Source organism: Mobula hypostoma, chromosome 8 (genome assembly GCF_963921235.1).
Source record: "Mobula hypostoma chromosome 8, sMobHyp1.1, whole genome shotgun sequence".
In the NCBI taxonomy this organism is placed as follows: domain Eukaryota; kingdom Metazoa; phylum Chordata; class Chondrichthyes; order Myliobatiformes; family Myliobatidae; genus Mobula; species Mobula hypostoma.
Window position 1 is genome coordinate 78,712,332 of NC_086104.1, and position 16,764 is coordinate 78,729,095.

General features: G+C 36.9%; 1 protein-coding gene across 12 annotated transcripts in view; it reads right to left on the reverse strand.

Moving 5' to 3' along the window:
- Positions 1 to 16,764, reverse strand: part of plcb4a (phospholipase C, beta 4a) — a 572,877-nt gene that overhangs the window by 51,420 nt on the left and 504,693 nt on the right. For all 12 annotated transcript variants that reach the window (XM_063056176.1, XM_063056174.1, XM_063056175.1 and 9 more), the window contains 2 exons: positions 13,354 to 13,429; positions 6,679 to 6,854 (listed from right to left, as the gene is read on the reverse strand). In XM_063056176.1, the coding sequence (XP_062912246.1) occupies positions 6,679 to 6,854; positions 13,354 to 13,429 (252 nt within the window). The remainder of the gene's footprint in view (positions 1 to 6,678; positions 6,855 to 13,353; positions 13,430 to 16,764) is intronic.

A 16,764-nucleotide genomic window follows, 5' to 3' on the forward strand; every position in this document is an offset into this window, starting at 1 on the left:
CTAATTCCATATTTGTGATGTGTTAATTCAAAAATAATCAGTATTGAACAACACATCCCTTAGTGCTCAATATTCAGAACGTTCCTGAACAAGGAAATGCAAACTGACCTTTCACTTGTACAAGTCCCTAATACCTGTGATCAAAAATTATTTCTTTGCAATGATAATTTGGTTTGGAATTGCAACATTGCTGCTTTACTGGATTTAATCTGAAACTGGGTTCAATAGGTCTAACAATTTGTGTAGTGCTACCCACACAAACTTTTATCATGTTGTTAAACTCCATGTAAATGTGCTGCCCTAATCAGATTTGCCCCACAAGTGAACCAAGTCCCATTTTAACCGTGAGTGACCTTGCACATGTGAGCAAGTGTTTGGAGACTAGGCATTTGAATCCTGTTGGTCATGGCATGCACTGAGTAGCAGTTGGGCAGCTGGGGATGATCCAAAGGCTGTCTGGAGCCAAGTGCAGGAAATGATAAACAAAAAGAGCATCAACATTGTTGGCAAAAGGTGCCTACAGCCAGGTTATACTTCAATTCCCAACTGATTTCTATAGCAAAACTAGTAAAAATTACAAATCTCTATTGTAATATTTCCTCAATGCCATGCATAGGAAGTTGAAATTATTGTATGCATAGCAAACTCATGTCTCAGAACAAATGGGGCTGTTTCTTTGCTTGTACTGAGCACATCTTGAGACCAAGTCATTATTGTTTAGTTTCTAGCTGTAGAAACATGATCTAAAGGAAGGTTCTGAGAGTAGGAATTTATTGGACTATTCTGCCAATTTGTTTCAGTCTCTGTTTCCGGATATTCTACCTCAGCCTCCCGATATTGAAAGAGCTCATAGAATTTTCACTTCGAACTCTCAGATTTCAGGTAAAGCACGGCCAATTTTGGTCAATTTTCTTCACTTTAAAGTTAAAGACCAAATCATAAAACGTGCAAGGAAACAGAGAGTTTTTAAATTTAAGGGTTCCGAGATACATTTTTACGAAGATTATCCACGGGAAGTTATGGAACAGATCAAGTTTGTTCCAGCTATGAAGATAGCCCATGCAAAGGGATTATTTCCATCACTCCGCTACCCTGCCCGATTATAAGTTATTTCCTAAAGATTCTACTCCACGTGTTGTTTTGGATCCCCAAGCGGCATTGGACTATGTTAATTCTATCTTGGAGGCGGCTGACATGTCAAGGATATTAGGTTCGCTGAATAATTTTCTTGGCTTTGAAGATTTCTGATATGTTGAAGATATCCTTTGATTGATGGACTATTTAAAGAAGAAGTGAACTTCTTGGTTTGACTAATGAATGACTTCTCTGAAGCCTGTTTGGTATGCGGAGTGAATTTACACAGCAGACAGATTGTTAACTGGTTTGATTATCTGCTTCTTTCTTCCTTTTCTTTCATTAATTACATGATAGTTTTTATAGTTTATATAGACTTTTTCTTATATAGTGAGGAGTGTTTAGAAATAGATCATTAGCTTTAGTTTTATTGTAAAATCTGGTAGTAAGCCAAAGGAATAATGGCATCGATTTTCTCTTGTTAGAGATTATATTGTTTAGGTCTAATAGTATTGCTTTGACATCTCTGGAGACTGTTTCTGCATTCCCTAGTTTATTTTCAATGATTAATTATAAACATCTTTTTTTTCTCTGCTGGGCTTTCTTATTTTAGGGTCATGTGTTTTCTTTGCAAAGGGGAGGGGGGAAATTGAGAGAAAAAACTTTTAAATCACTATTTAAATTGAGCGGCACACGGAGTTCTGCTTCTTTTTCTTCTTTCTCTGGAGATGCATTCCGGCCTTTTCTCTCTTTTTGCTGGATTTCTACCTTTTGGGATGGTGGGAGGATTGTTTTCTTTTGTATTTTGGGGTTTATTGCAGGATTTTTTCCAGATTTTTTTTACATACATCCTGTATTTTTCCTCATTATGGAGTTCCGGAGCATGCGTGTTTTCTATATGATTATTCTCATCACCGCCATCTTTGATTAGCCCGCGATGGTATGTGTGTATTTCCATGTTAAAAACAATATTCTATGATAGTTAAACAGATAAACGTTATTAGTTGGAAGATACGTGGCTGGAATCACCCTATTAAGCGAAAGAAGACTTTTTAAATTATTAATCGATTCCAGCCCAATATAATTTTTGTTCAAGAAACGTGTATCAGAACGGGCGATCAAAATAGATTTTTTAAAACGTGGAAGGGCCTTCAATACCATGCTACTTGTCAAAATAAAACAAAGGGGGTATCTATTTTTATTAAATCTAATATTTTATTTATTCAAGAAGACATCGTCTCAGATATCAATGGTAGATTTTTAATTGTTAAAGGAACAATTTGTAATAGAAAAATTGTCCTGGTTAATCTATATGGACCTAATGTAGATGATCCTTTTTTTTAAAAAATGTATTTGTTTATTACCAGACTTAAATGAATATATTTTGCTGATGGGAGGTGACTCCAACTGTTGGTTAAATCCTTTGATTGACAAGAGTTCAACCAATCAGCAGCTTCCGAGTTGTTCAGCATCACTTATTAATTCCTTTTTAATTGATCATGGTTTGATTGAAATTTGGAGAAATCTACATCCTAATGATAGAGATTATTCTTTTTATTCACATGTCCATAAAAAAATTCGAGAATTGATTATTTTATAGCTGATTTCCGATTTTTGTCCAAAGTCCAGAGATGTGAATATGATGCTATTGTTGTTTCGGATCATGCACCTTTAAACTTAACTTTTGAATTGAATGATGTTAGTAATGTAAACTTGCTTTGGAGTTTTCCAGAAAATTTATTACAAAGCTCAGACTTTGTCAAATTTATAGAGATTCAGATAAAAGATTTTTTTCTTTTTAATAATACGAGAGATGTGTCGAAATTGATTATATGGGATACATTTAAAGCATATTTGCGAGGTCAGATAATTTCCTATTTGGCTAAGCTGAAGAAACAGACAAAAATAGAGTTACATAGGATTTCAAAACAAATTAAAGACTTGGATAACACTTACGCAGTTTCTCCTAATACTGATTTATTTAAACAAAGGGTTGAACTTCAATCACAATATAATTTACTATTAACTTATCCTATTGAAAGAAATTTGCTTAAATTAAAAAGTCAATTTTATGTGTTTGGAGATAAAAGTAATAAGCTATTAGCATCCCAACTAAAGGCAGTTAGAGCTAAAAGACAGATTTTAAAAATTTGTAAGGGAGATGGTAGTTCAGCTTGTAATTATGAAGATATAAAATTTTTCAAGACTATTACAGTGAACTCCATAAATCTCAGTTTCCAGCTGATCCTTCTAAAATGAATGCCTTTTTACAAAAGACTGATTTTCCTAGAATATCTGTTGAAGATCAACAAATTCTTGATGCTCCTTTTACTGAAAAAGAAATTCAGAAAACTATTCTTTCAATGCAATCTGGTAAAGCTCCTGGACTGGATGGTTTTTCAGTAGGATTTTATAAAAAAATTGAAGATTTGCTTACTCCTTATATGTTGGAAATGCTTAAAGATTATTTTTTTGTTAGGAGAGTTACCTTATGAAGCTTCTTTCTCTTTAATTCTTAAGAAAGATAAAGACCCTACTGATTGTGCTTCATATAGACCTGTCTCATTATTAAATGTGGATGCTAAAATTCTTTCAAAAATAATGGCTAAACGGTTGGAGAATATAATAGCTAAAATTATTTCTCAGGACCAAACAGGTTTTATAAAAGGCTGTTATTCCTTTTCTAATACTCGGAGACTGTTAAATGTTATATACTCATCCCTCTCGAAGACTCCCCAATGTGTTGTTTCTCTTGATGCTGAAAAGGCATTTGATAGAGTTGAATGGAAATACTTATTTAACGTTTTAGAGAAATTTAACTTTTAATTTTAGTAAGTGGATTAGAATGATATATAAAAGCCCTATTGCCACTGTTATTACTAATAACTGCAGATCCCCCTTTTTCGACTTTCGCGGGATACGAGACAAGGATGTCCATTAAGTCCTTTGTTATTTAATTTGGTGCAAGAACCTTTGGCTATTGCACTTCGTGAAGCTAAAGATATTCAAGGAATTTCCGTAAATGGGACTATTCATAAGATTTCCCTTTATGCTGATGATCTCTTAGTTTATGTTTCGAATCCTGAAGAATCTATTCCTAGTTTATTGAAATTAATAAATGAATTTGGAATGTTTTCAGGATGTAAATTAAACCTGCATAAAAGTGAATTATTTCCTTTAAATTATTCTGCTTCTATATATGATGACATTCCTTTTAAAATTACGGATTCTTTTAAACATTTAGGTATTATCATCACTAAAAATTATGGAGACCTTTATAAAGCTAATTTAGTTCCCTTGGTGGATTTTATGAAGCAATTATTTTCTAGATGGAATCCACTTACACTTTCATTAGCCGGTCGAATTCATGCAGCTAAAATGATGACTTCACCAAAATTTTTATATGTATTTCAAAATATTCCTATTTTTCTAACTAAGTTTTTTGATCAGGTTGATTCTATTATTTCATCGTTTGTTTGGAATAATAAAAGACCAAGAACTGGAAAATATCATTTACAAAAATTAAAAAAGGATAGAGGTCTTGCTTTGCCTAATTTAAGAATGTATTATTGGGCAGTTAATATATGTTATGCGTGTTCTTGGTTATATTGGACCGATAAAAATAAACGACCGCCATGGGTCGATCTGGAATTGAAAGCTGTGAAACAATTTTACTTAACTCGTTGTTAGGAGCTTCTTTACCTGTACGACCAGCCAAAATTTCTATTCTAAATATATACCCTATGATTAAGCAGTCATTACGAATTTGGTATCAGTTTCGTAAGTTTTTTAATCCTAAAAAATTTAACCTTCTTAGTTTAATTTATCGAAACTATTTATTTAAACTCTCACTTAGTGATCCTACCTCTTCTCTTTGGAGGAATAAAGAAATTTATTCCTTTATGGATCCGTTTCAAGAAGGCTGATTGATGTCCTTTGAAAAATTAGTAACTAAATATTCTCTCTCATACACTTTTCGCAATATCTTCAGGTCAGACATTTCTTACAAGAATATTTAAGTAGTTTTCCATATGTACAAAATTCTGACCTGTTAGACATTATTTTAATAATGAACCCTTTAGTGAAAGGCTTCATTGGGAAAATTTATTATTTACTATTACAACAAGATAATTATCCTTTACTTAAAGATTAAGCAAGATTGGGAAAGAGAGCTTAACATGACCTTGATAACAGAGGATTGGTTGCGAATTTTGAAGTTGGTTAACTCTTCTTTGATTTGTGCCAGTCACTCTTTAATTCAATTTAAAATTGTACATTGTTATTATTTGACAAAGGAGAGACTGTCTAAAATATTTCCTAATGTTAATAGTCAGTGTGATAGATGTAAAACTGAGACAGCTACATTGACACATATGTTTTGGTTGTGTTCCGTATGGAAACAGTTTTGGAAATCTTTTTCTACAATTTCTAAAGCTTTAAAAATTAATTTACAACCTAATAAAGTGACAGTTTTGTTCGGTATAATCCCTCAATATATTCACGGTGTTTCTATATCAGACCAATATGTAATTGCATTTGTCACACTATTGGCCAGAAGGGCTATTTTACTAAAATACAAAAATGCTTCTGCTCCACTTTGATACAATGGTTTTCCCAGGTGATGTTATGTCTTAGTTTGGAGAAAATCAGAAGTCGAACTTTTGATCCTCGATTTGACTTTGAGAAAAGGTGGGGCTCTTTTGCCCGCTACTATCATTCGATTCGAGTTAATTAAGATGGTCCCCTTCTGATTCTTGGGTAAATTGATTTGGTTGGTGGATTGATGTCTTTCTTTTATGGAAGCTTGTATGGCGTATAGCTCCGGGTTTGTGCGCCAAATGGGTTTTTTTTGTCTTTTTTTTGTTAGGGTTTTTTTTGTTTTAGTTAGTAGGGGTTCTTTTTCCTCCTTTCTTTTTTCCAAAAAAAATAGCTTTAACATTTTGTTTTTTCTTATTATTGATAATATTGATAATATGCCACAGTAAACAATTGAGCAGTTCATTGGCTATATTTAAGAGGGAGTTAGATATGGCCCTTGTGGCTAAAGGGATCAGGAGGTATGGGGGGAAGGTTGGTACAGGGTTCTGAGTTGGATGATCAGCCATGATCATACTGAATGACGGTGCAGGCTCGAAGGGCCAAATGGCCTACTCCAGCACCTATTTTCTATGTTTCTATGTTTATATATTATTTAACTTGGTTGATAGTTTAACTCTTATTGTACATATTGATATGTTGCCTTGATTACTTCAATTTTTTGTTGTTGTTGATTTTCAATAATAATTAATAAAAAGATTTTTAAAAAAAGCAAGACATCACTATTCCCCTTAGTTTAATCATTGCCATTAACCAACAGTCTAACTACTATTACAGCACCTACATTAATAGCAGATATTTATTCCAAATAACCATATTATGGCAATGATGGACAACGTAACAGATGGTGTCCACAGAAGGATGTTAAAGAATCTTTAACGGGAGGTGCTTCGATTTTTGCTACCACTTCTAATTTTCCGTAAAGAATCGGATAATCCAACAACCTTCCAAGGATTAGAGTGCAGTCACAGAAATTCCAGGCCAAGGTGCTTTAAACTTGATACATACCTATCATGAATAAGTTTCAGATGCTGGCTTTGTTGCTCATGCATACTAATGAGCAGTTTCTTTAACAAATCACATTGCTGGCTCAGGTGAAGATCCCTTAGCTCCTGTTCTTCTGTACAATGCGTATTTAACATTTCTGACCAGTCCTTGGTCTGTTGAGTAACAATCTCTTTTACCTGTTGAAAGAAATATCATAGATCATATACCACTGCAACTGAAGTGCATCCACACTCAGTGGCCACTTTATTAGGTCATCTGCTCGTAAACGCAAATATCTAATCAGTCAATCATGTGGCAGCAACTCAATGCATAAAAGCATGCAGACACAGTCAAGAAGTTCAGTTGTTGTTCAGACCAAACATCAAAATAGGAAAGAAACATGATCTACTTGAATGACTGTGGAATGATTGTTGGTGCCAGACTCGGTGGTTTGAGTATCTCAGAAACAATAGTCTCTAGAGTTTGCACAGAAATGTGCAAAAAAAAAAAAAAATCCAATGAGCAACAGTTCTGTGGGTAAAAATGCCTTGTTAATGAGAGGGGTCTGAGGAGAATGGACAGGCTGGTTCAAACTTACAGAAAGGTGACAGTAACTCAAATAACCACGTATTACAACAGTAGTGTGCAGAAGAGCATCTCTGAATGCATAACACATTGAACCTTGAAGTGGATAGGCTACAGAAGCAGAAGATCATGAATGTACTCAAGTACATTCAGTGGCCACTTTATTAGGTACCCACTGAATGTATAAAAATGCCAGGCTGCCAATTGGAATCATGGACTTCCAACATATTCAACTAGCTGTAACACTGTGCTTTGGAGAACTATATGACAGAATTGCTATTGGCAGATTTTAAATATGCACAGATAAACAACTTCCAATTTTACATCCATTTTTCACAGGGCAAATGTTCTGATGAAGATTTAAGTGGGTGCACGTAGTGGGAGCAAAAATAACACAGGAATATTTTCCAATAAACCACAGGAATGCAAGGAATTGATAGCTATCTACTTCTTCTGCTGAATAGGCAGTAGTGGATAGCCAGTTCTTAAAATGGCAGCTACAGAGAGTTTAATTCAATAAAATAATAAAAGTATCCTGGGTTGTTATTGTCAGATGCATGGAGATACATAGAAAATCTTGCCTTGCACATTGCTCATACAACTGAAAGGACAGGGGCTAGCAAATGGTTCCTGTAAAAACCCAGAGCTAAACAAATGCCAAGGAAATGAAGGATACTAGGAAGCTTGGCTACATCTGGGGACAACTTGAAAGACTGGCCCAGGACAGATAACTCTGGAGAGCTGCTGTCAGTGGCCCATGCCCCAGTAAGGGTGATGGGCTTAAGAAGAATACTGTTCATATCGATGAAAGCATCACAGCAGTGTATTGAGGTAATAAAACGTAAAACAATAGTACAGGGCAAAATGAAGTGTGACAGGTGCAGAGAAAGTGTCGTGCAGGTAGACAGTAAGGTACAAGGCCATGATGAGGTACATTACGAGGTCAAGAGTCTATCTTATTGTACTAGGCAGATGTTCAATCATCTTATAAGAGTGGGACAGAAGCAGGCTTGAGCCTAGCAGTACCTGCTTACAGATCAATATTTATCACATAGAAAATCATTTCTGACCCAAAACATTAATCATGCACGTAATGGTGTCCATTTGTGGTACCCTGAAATTCAGTTCTATTTCTGCTCCAGTATCAAACAGTTCTAATGACGGGGGCGTCACGTGATGACGTGGGATTGAGACGTGTAAATTCAGCTCTCCCGCAACAAATCAGTAAAGTACTGTTTAAATAAAACAAAGTTGGTAAATATTTTTTGAAAACTATTTATAAACTTTGTAACACACATCAAAGTTGCTGGTGAACGCAGCAGGCCAAGCAGCATCTATAGGAAGAGGCGCAGTCGACGTTTCAGGCCGAGACCCTTCGTCAGGACTAACTGAAGGAAGAGTGAGTAAGGGATTTGAAAGCTGGAGGGGGAGGGGGAGATGCAAATTGATAGGAGAAGACAGGAGGGGGAGGGATAGAGCCGAGAGCTGGACAGGTGATAGGCAAAAGGGGATACGAGAGGATCATGGGACAGGAGGTCCGGGAAGAAAGACAGGGGGGGGGGTGACCCAGAGGATGGGCAAGAGGTATATTCAGAGGGACAGAGGGAGAAAAAGGAGAGTGAGAGAAAGAATGTGTGCATAAAAATGAGTAACAGATGGGGTACGAGGGGGAGGTGGGGCCTAGCGGAAGATAGAGAAGTCAATGTTCATGCCATCAGGTTGGAGGCTACCCAGACGGAATATAAGGTGTTGTTCCTCAACTTTGTAAGATTACTTTACGATATGCCTCCTAAACCGCAACAAAAGAAGTCTGCTGTTGCGAAGCAGCCGTGAGACGGGAAGAAAAAAGGGCCTACTGCAACGATGGAGCCTCGGACTCAGGTTGGATCTCCTTCGGTAGAACAGGGAGCAATAGCGGTGGCAACGGTTGCTCCGAAGAAGACAACGGAATTGCGCATGCGCAAATCGACACAACGCAAACTACAAGAACCGCCACCCACTGCAATTGAAAGTGACTCAGAGTCAGAACTGGATTCTGCAGAGAACACAGATGAAGAAGAGGAGGAAGAATTGGAAGCGAGTGGAAGTAAAGGAGATGATAGAGACATAAGAGAGGCTGTATTGCAATCAACGGCTGAATTAAGGAAAGTAAGAGAGGAGCTTAGAGATACGAAGAGATGCTATAATAAAGTTATGGAAAGACAGGACAAAATGGAAAAGAAGCTTCAGAAGATGGAAAGAGAAATGGGGCTTATGAATGATAGAGTGGAAAAAACAGAAAATGATTTGCTTGTCTGGAACTCGGAAAGAAACCGACTCTTGGAGAAAGTGGACATGTTGGAAAATTTCAGTAGACGTAATAATATTAAAATTGTTGGTCTTACAGAAGGTATGGAAGGAGATAAGCCAATAGAATTTTTTCAAAGATGGATCCCGGATGTTTTGCAAATGGAAGAGGAGGTTCGATCAATTGAAATTGAGCGGGCACATAGAGCTTTAAGACCAAAACCAAAAGATGACCAATATCCACGATAGATTTTAATAAAATTCTTAAGATTTCAAGACAAGGAAAGGATTCTACAGGCAGCTGTTCGAGCTGCCAAAGATAGAAAAGGGCCATTGATAATTAAAGGGAAAAGAGTTTTTTTCTACCCTGATATAAGTTACGAACTTTTGAAGAAAAGGAAGAAGTTTAATCCAGTGGAAAAAACCCTATGGGAGCATGGTTATCAATTTATACTGCGTTATCCTGCAACTTTGAAGATTTTTTTGCCTGGTGGAGAAAAAAGATTTTTTGATGACTACCAGAAAGCAAAGCAGTTTGTGCAAGATCCTCTGAATATTCACCAGATACAAGAACAAACTCAGGAGAGCGAGATAGATTGAAGATGAAGATTGGGCTTAAGAATGGATTTGTTGGATTTTTGAAGCTGGATGAATGTATAAATATAGTATTAATTATATGAGGGGGGTAAGAAAGGTTAATACTGGAGGAAATTAGCTGGGAATAATAATACTAATTTTGTCTATATATATATATATATATATATATATATATATATAACTTTTTTTGTTGCGGGGGAGCTGGAAGAAACACTGATCGATTGCTACGTTAATCATGTGTGCAAGCGTGGCTTTTGCTGCGACCCGTAAAATGGAGGGGGGTAGTGTTGTGTATCTTTTCATTCACAACATTAGTGGGGGGGTATTTTGTTTTTTCTTTTTTTTCCTATCTTTTTTTTTCTCTTTTTGCCTGGAAGGTTGGGGGGGGGGGGAACACATAGCATCATGGTGAAGTTTAAAGAGATTCCCCAAGGAACTATCAGAGTTGAGAAGATAAGTAATGTTTTAGATTGGAGTAACTTTGTTAAGAATAATGACTAATTTATTGAATTTTTTGAGCTTTAATGTTAATGGGCTTAATGGACCAGTGAAAAGAAAAAGAATCTTAACATATATTAAAAAAATGAAGATAGATTTAGCTTTTTTACAGGAAACACACCTAACAGAAACAGAACATCAGAAACTAAAGAGAGATTGGGTGGGTAATGTTGTTGCAGCCTCATTTAATTCAAAAGCGAGGGGAGTAGCAATTTTGATTTAAGAATCTTATTGGAACAAATTACTGGAATTCAACTTCCACATAACCCTGTATTATTTCTATTAGGTGATATTGAAGGGATAAAACCGAAACTTAAATTGAATAAATATCAGAAAGAATTTATAAAAATTGCATTGGCAGTAGCTAAGAAGACCATAGCAGTTACTTGGAAATCTGATTCGTATTTAAGTATGGATCGTTGGAATAATGAAATGGCTAGTTCTATTCCACTTGAAAAAATTACTTATAATTTAAGAGATAATTATATAACCTTCTTGAACATTTGGCGCCCTTATTTACAAAAGATAGGATGTCATATTTAAGTGCTCCGACAAAGAATTTGGTTACTTGGGGAAAGTAACGAATAATTATACCAAATTTATTTTGAATCCCATGGAGCATGTGGAAACCTTCCAATACCCAGGCGGCTCTTTTTTTTTCTTTCTTTCTTTCTTTTAGGTAGGACTATATATGGGGGGGGGAGGGTCAAGGGGAGGGGGGGTAGATTTTATCTTTTCATGTATTCTTTTTGAAAATTTAATAAAAATGATATAAAAAAAAAGTTCTAATGACATAACTAGAATATCCAGGCAAATAAAGACTCTCCCTCTCAAAGTGAATTGGATGACCAAGTAGCCACGTTAATGAAAGCCATGATGAAGAACATGAAGATTTATTCAGGTTCTCACTGGAGTAGGATAAATGTGCAAGTAAAATCAAAAAGCAATCCAGTCCTTTTTGCATTAGAAAGACAGTTGTATACTGCCCTGTACTGTCTGATTAAACAATCGGGACTTTTTTTAAAATGAAGAATTAACGTTTGTGGGTATGTTCAGTAAATGAACCTACATCTTTTATATCAACAGACTTATAAGTATGTTTCTTGCATGATAAGAATAGATCTTGTGATTTTCTGATTTGCCAGATTTCTTTTCAGTCAGAGTAACCTGCTGATGTTAATTGCTAAAATAACTAAGCCTGCAGGTCCATATTTTTCCGATATTTAACAGCAGTATTATTACAGTTTAGCTAGATGAATCAAAAAGATTAAAACACCTTCTTTAGTGCCGTTCAGATTTTTATGAATTTCACTGTATGGTAAATCATCAGCCTCAATTTTTACCCTCTAGAGATAGAAAGTGGATCTAGAATCTGGAATTTGCTGTTGGCAATTTTAGCTATTAACTTCTCTTTGTTATATCATGCAGTAACGAGTGACTTTTTTTCCCTAAAAGCAAGAGAAATCCAAATGCAAAATACATAAACTTAAACCTAATAGCCTTTCCACACAATATAACAAAAAGTTTGCAATAACAAAACTAAGTGAGAAGCCTTTAAAAGCCAGCAGAAAGTAATTAAAAAAGCAATAAGCAGAACAAAGCTGCAATATGAAGGGAAGCTAACTAATAATGTTAAAGAAGATATCAAAAGTTTTTTCAGATATATAAAGAGTAAAAAGAGTCAAGAGTGGGCATTGGACCGCTGGAAAATAACACTGGAGCGGTAGTAATGGGGAATAATTAAATGGTGGAAAATCTGAATAAATATTCTGCATTAATCTTCACCTTGGAAGACCTTAACAGCATGCCAGAAATTTGACTCCTCCTTTCCATCTTCACTCAATTTAGGCCTTTCAATATTCAATAGCTTTCAATGAGATCGCCCCCATTCTTCTAAATTCAAGTGAATACAGGCCCGGAGCCATCAAACTCTCCTCATATGTTAACTCTTCCATTCCTGGAGTTATTTTTGTGAACCTCCTCTGAACCCTCACATTCTTAGATAAGGGGCCCAAAATTGCTCACAATACTCCATGTGTAGTCTGATCAGTGCCTTATTAATCCTCAGCATTGGAGAGCGTCCAGAGGACATTTAGAAGAATGATCCTGAGAACGGAGGTTTTAATAAATGAGAAGCCTTTGATGGCTCTGAGCCTGTACTTGCTGGAGTTTAGGAAGAATGAGGAGGGATCTCACTGAATCCTATTGAATATTGAAAGATATAGTAGACGTGGAGAGAATGTTTCCAATAGTAGAAGAGTCTAGGACCAGAGCCACAGTCTCTGAATAAAAGAGGTGTCCCTTTATAACAGAAATCAGGAGGAATTTCTTTAGTGAGAGGGTGGTGAATCTGTGGAATTCATTACAACAGATAGCTGTGGAGGCTAAGTTATTGGGTATATTTAAAGTGGAGGTTGATAGGTTCTTGATTAGTTCGGGCATCAAAGTTATGGGGAGAAAGCAGGAGAATGGGGTTAAGAGGGATAATAAATTAGACATGATGGAATGGCAGAACAGACGATGGGTCAAACGGCCTAATTCTGCTCCTACGTCTTATGATTACGTGTGCATTTGGATCTTTATAATGCACAACTGGTTTTTGACTTATTGGTGGAATACTTATGGTCCGTGCAAATTGAGTTCTTATCTACATTTCAATTTATTCTCTTTCATTATGTATAAAACACAATTTCAATCTACTAACTAGCTTAAAATTCAACTTTGCACTACCTTTAATTTGTGGTCTGAAGATAAGGTTTCTATTTTGTTCTCGGTTTCTTTCTTCAAATCAACACAATTATTTTCTCTGAAAAATAAGGAAATAAAGTTAATAATTATAAACTTATTATCCTTTTCCATCTGAATCTAAATGCACTGGCTTATCTCAAGTGCATATCAAAAAGCAATATTATAAACAAGTTCAGAAACACAATAGTCAAGGTATTTAATTGTGTCTGAAAGGTAACTTAATGCAGTTTCGTTTGAGAGAACAATACTGTAAAAAAATACTAACAAATGGGGCCCATTCAATAGATCTTTGTGTGCTTCAACACAAATCAGGGAAGGCCAGGTGTAAGTTCGGATCACAAGGTGGGAATGTAGAATGGTCAGTGGGTCGGGCTTAGGCAATAAGTCATGGTGGAGGGAGGCAGAGGCTGGATGTCTTGAGAGAAAATTGTGGCAAAAAAGTGACAATTCTTGTTTACTGACAGTCTAAGCATTTAAGACATTGAAAAAGATTTGTAGCTGGGCTTGAGGATGCTGTTGTTGAGTGGCTCACCAAGCTGGCTTGTTAGCACGCAGACATTTCGTTACCCGGCTAAGTAACATCATCCCTCTTCAGCGTCAAGTTGTCAGTCCAGAGCCAAGGGCCAATTCATACCTGATTACATGCGCCAATCAATGAGGATGACATTAATTCTACGTAACGGTCGACTAACTCAGCCGGGACAACAATTATCACCTAATTGGATTTTAACGAACCAATCGCGGAATACATAATCAGTAACCAATAGAAATGGCACATATACCCACACATATATACACACAAATGGACTAATTACAGGACACATAAAAGACGAACATGTAGATCATCAACATTTCATTCGAAGTTGCACTGATGATGTTGCCTAGCTGGGTAACGAAATGTTTGCAAGCTAACAAGCCACCTCAGCCAGCCACTCAACAATAACAGTTTAAGCATTTTTAATTATCTATGTCCCATGCAATGATACTATTTAAAAGTCAAACAAGCACTGCATTTCTTACAGTTCTCTGCTGCCCTACTATTTATTTCAGAACTTATTGACATTGAAGTTTGAGCCTTTCTTGCATCTTCAGAGACTTTTCTGCACATTATTTAATTCCAATGTGCACTATAAATTCCTCATGTTAGAATAAATGAAGATAGACTACACATGTTAGCCCATCACAAGGCTATAAAAAAGAAAGACTCATTATCCAAAATGTTATCTACCTATTTCACGGAGACACACACTCAGAATCAGGTTTCTGTATGTCTAAGCAATGTAAATTTCATCATAACCGTTCTGAGACATGCAATTTTTTTTGTCTTGCATAGGCGTGCCCACAATGAAAGTCACAGCCACACAATGTATTTTGGTGATGATCTGGGAATGATTGGGCAATTGGCAATGTGCTCAAGTTCTGTGACATTGCTTTGACCCTTAGAGAAGTAGTAAGTGTGATGGTCCCATTTTAATACTAGGGCTCCGCTCTGATTGCTAGAGATTGCTGATAGCCAAATAGTACATTGACGTGAAGAATGTGTGAGGTGAATGGTAATATGTGAAGTTGTGCAATTAGATGCTAGAATTCCTCACTTGCAGACCTCAGTCAGCTCGGATTGGCAAAAACATCTCTCCACAATCTCCATCAGCAAAGGAGCACCACAGGGATGTGTACTTAGCCCCCTGCTCTATTCGCTTTACACCTGTGACTGTGTGGCTAAATACAGCTCCAACACCATATGCAAGTTTGCTGATAATACCACTGTTGGGGGCTGTATCAAAGGTGGTTATAAATCAGCATACAGGAGGGAGATTGAAAATCTGGCTGAGTGGTGTCATAAGAACTTCTCACTCAATGTTAATAAGACCAAGGAACTGAATGTAGACTCCAGGAGAGGGAAAGCAGAGGTCCATGAACCAGTAATCATTGGAGGATCAGAGGAGGAGAGGGCCTGTAACTTTAAATTCCTGGGAGTCACTATCTCAGAGGACCTGTCCTGGAGCCACCATATACTTTGTAATTGCAAAGAAAGCACAACAGCACCTCTACTTCCTCAGGAGTCTGTGAAGATTCGGCATGTCATCAAAAACCTTCACAAACTTCTATAGATGTGTGGTGCAAAATGTGCTGACTGGCTGCCTTACGGCCTGGTATGGGAACACCAATGCCTTTGAGCAGAAAATCCGACAAAAGATAGTGGATTCAGTCCAGTGCATCATGGATAAAAATCTCCCAACCATTGAGCACATCAACATGAAACATTGCTGTAGAAAAGTAGCACCCATCATCAGAGATCCTCACCACCCAGGCCATGCTCTTTCCTCGCTGCTGCCATCGGGTAGAAGGTACAAGTGCCTCAGGACTGGTACCACCAGGTTCAAGAACAGCCTACTACCCCTCAACCATCAGGCTCTTGAATACTTCTAGTGTTCCCACAACTGACAATCTCATTTTAAGGATTCCTTATCTTGGTTATTTCATGCTCTCATTGTGCAGTGCTATTTATTTCCATCCACATTTGCACAGTTGATGTTCATTGATCCTGTTTATAGTTACTGTTCTATCAATTTGCTAAGTTGCCCACAGAAAAAGGATCTCAGTGTTGTATGTGGTGACAGGTATGTACTCTGATAATTAATTCTACATTGAACTTTTTGATTTTGAAGACATTGGCAGATGGTACTCAATGACACTTTCAATTACTTTGATTGTACATGGACTTTAAACTTCTTGCAACACCATAACCTTAGGGGTGCACTCTTTGTATTCACTGCTGTTTCTGCCTTTTCCCACTGACAATTCGTGGCACGTCTGTACGACTTCTATAGTAGGGAACCACGTCAACCACTCGAAACTATGCTGAAAAATCTGGCTACTATTTTAATCTACTTTTGGTCATATCGGTCAGCAAACAGCAAATCTCTATAGAATAATGTCCAGCACTTGTTGCAGCCCCAGGGCACCACCACTGATGGAGGCTGAGAAGTGTAGCTGGCTGGATTGATTTAATGTTAACCACTCACCAGACTGGATCTCATGGTTCTGCAGCAGCTCACAAATGACCGTGTCAAATCCACGTGTTTATAAAGGTTAGAGCACAACTTTATTTATTTATTGAGATGCATCATGGAATAGGTCCTTCTGACCCTTCATGTCTCCTGCAACAGGTTAAACTGTTGCAAAAGTACTGTGAGTCCACATTTCTCCAGTTCAGCCTCTATTTATGCGTTACTCTACTGTCGAGTGAATTAAAGGGGGAGGGGGTGAAACTAAAGCCTGAGCTGTGGAGCAAACACTATCACATCTAGCAAAATGCCTCACCGCCAGACCTCACCTGGCTGGCGGTGAGAGGGGCCCTCCCTGTCAGATCCCTCCTGTACGCCTGGAACG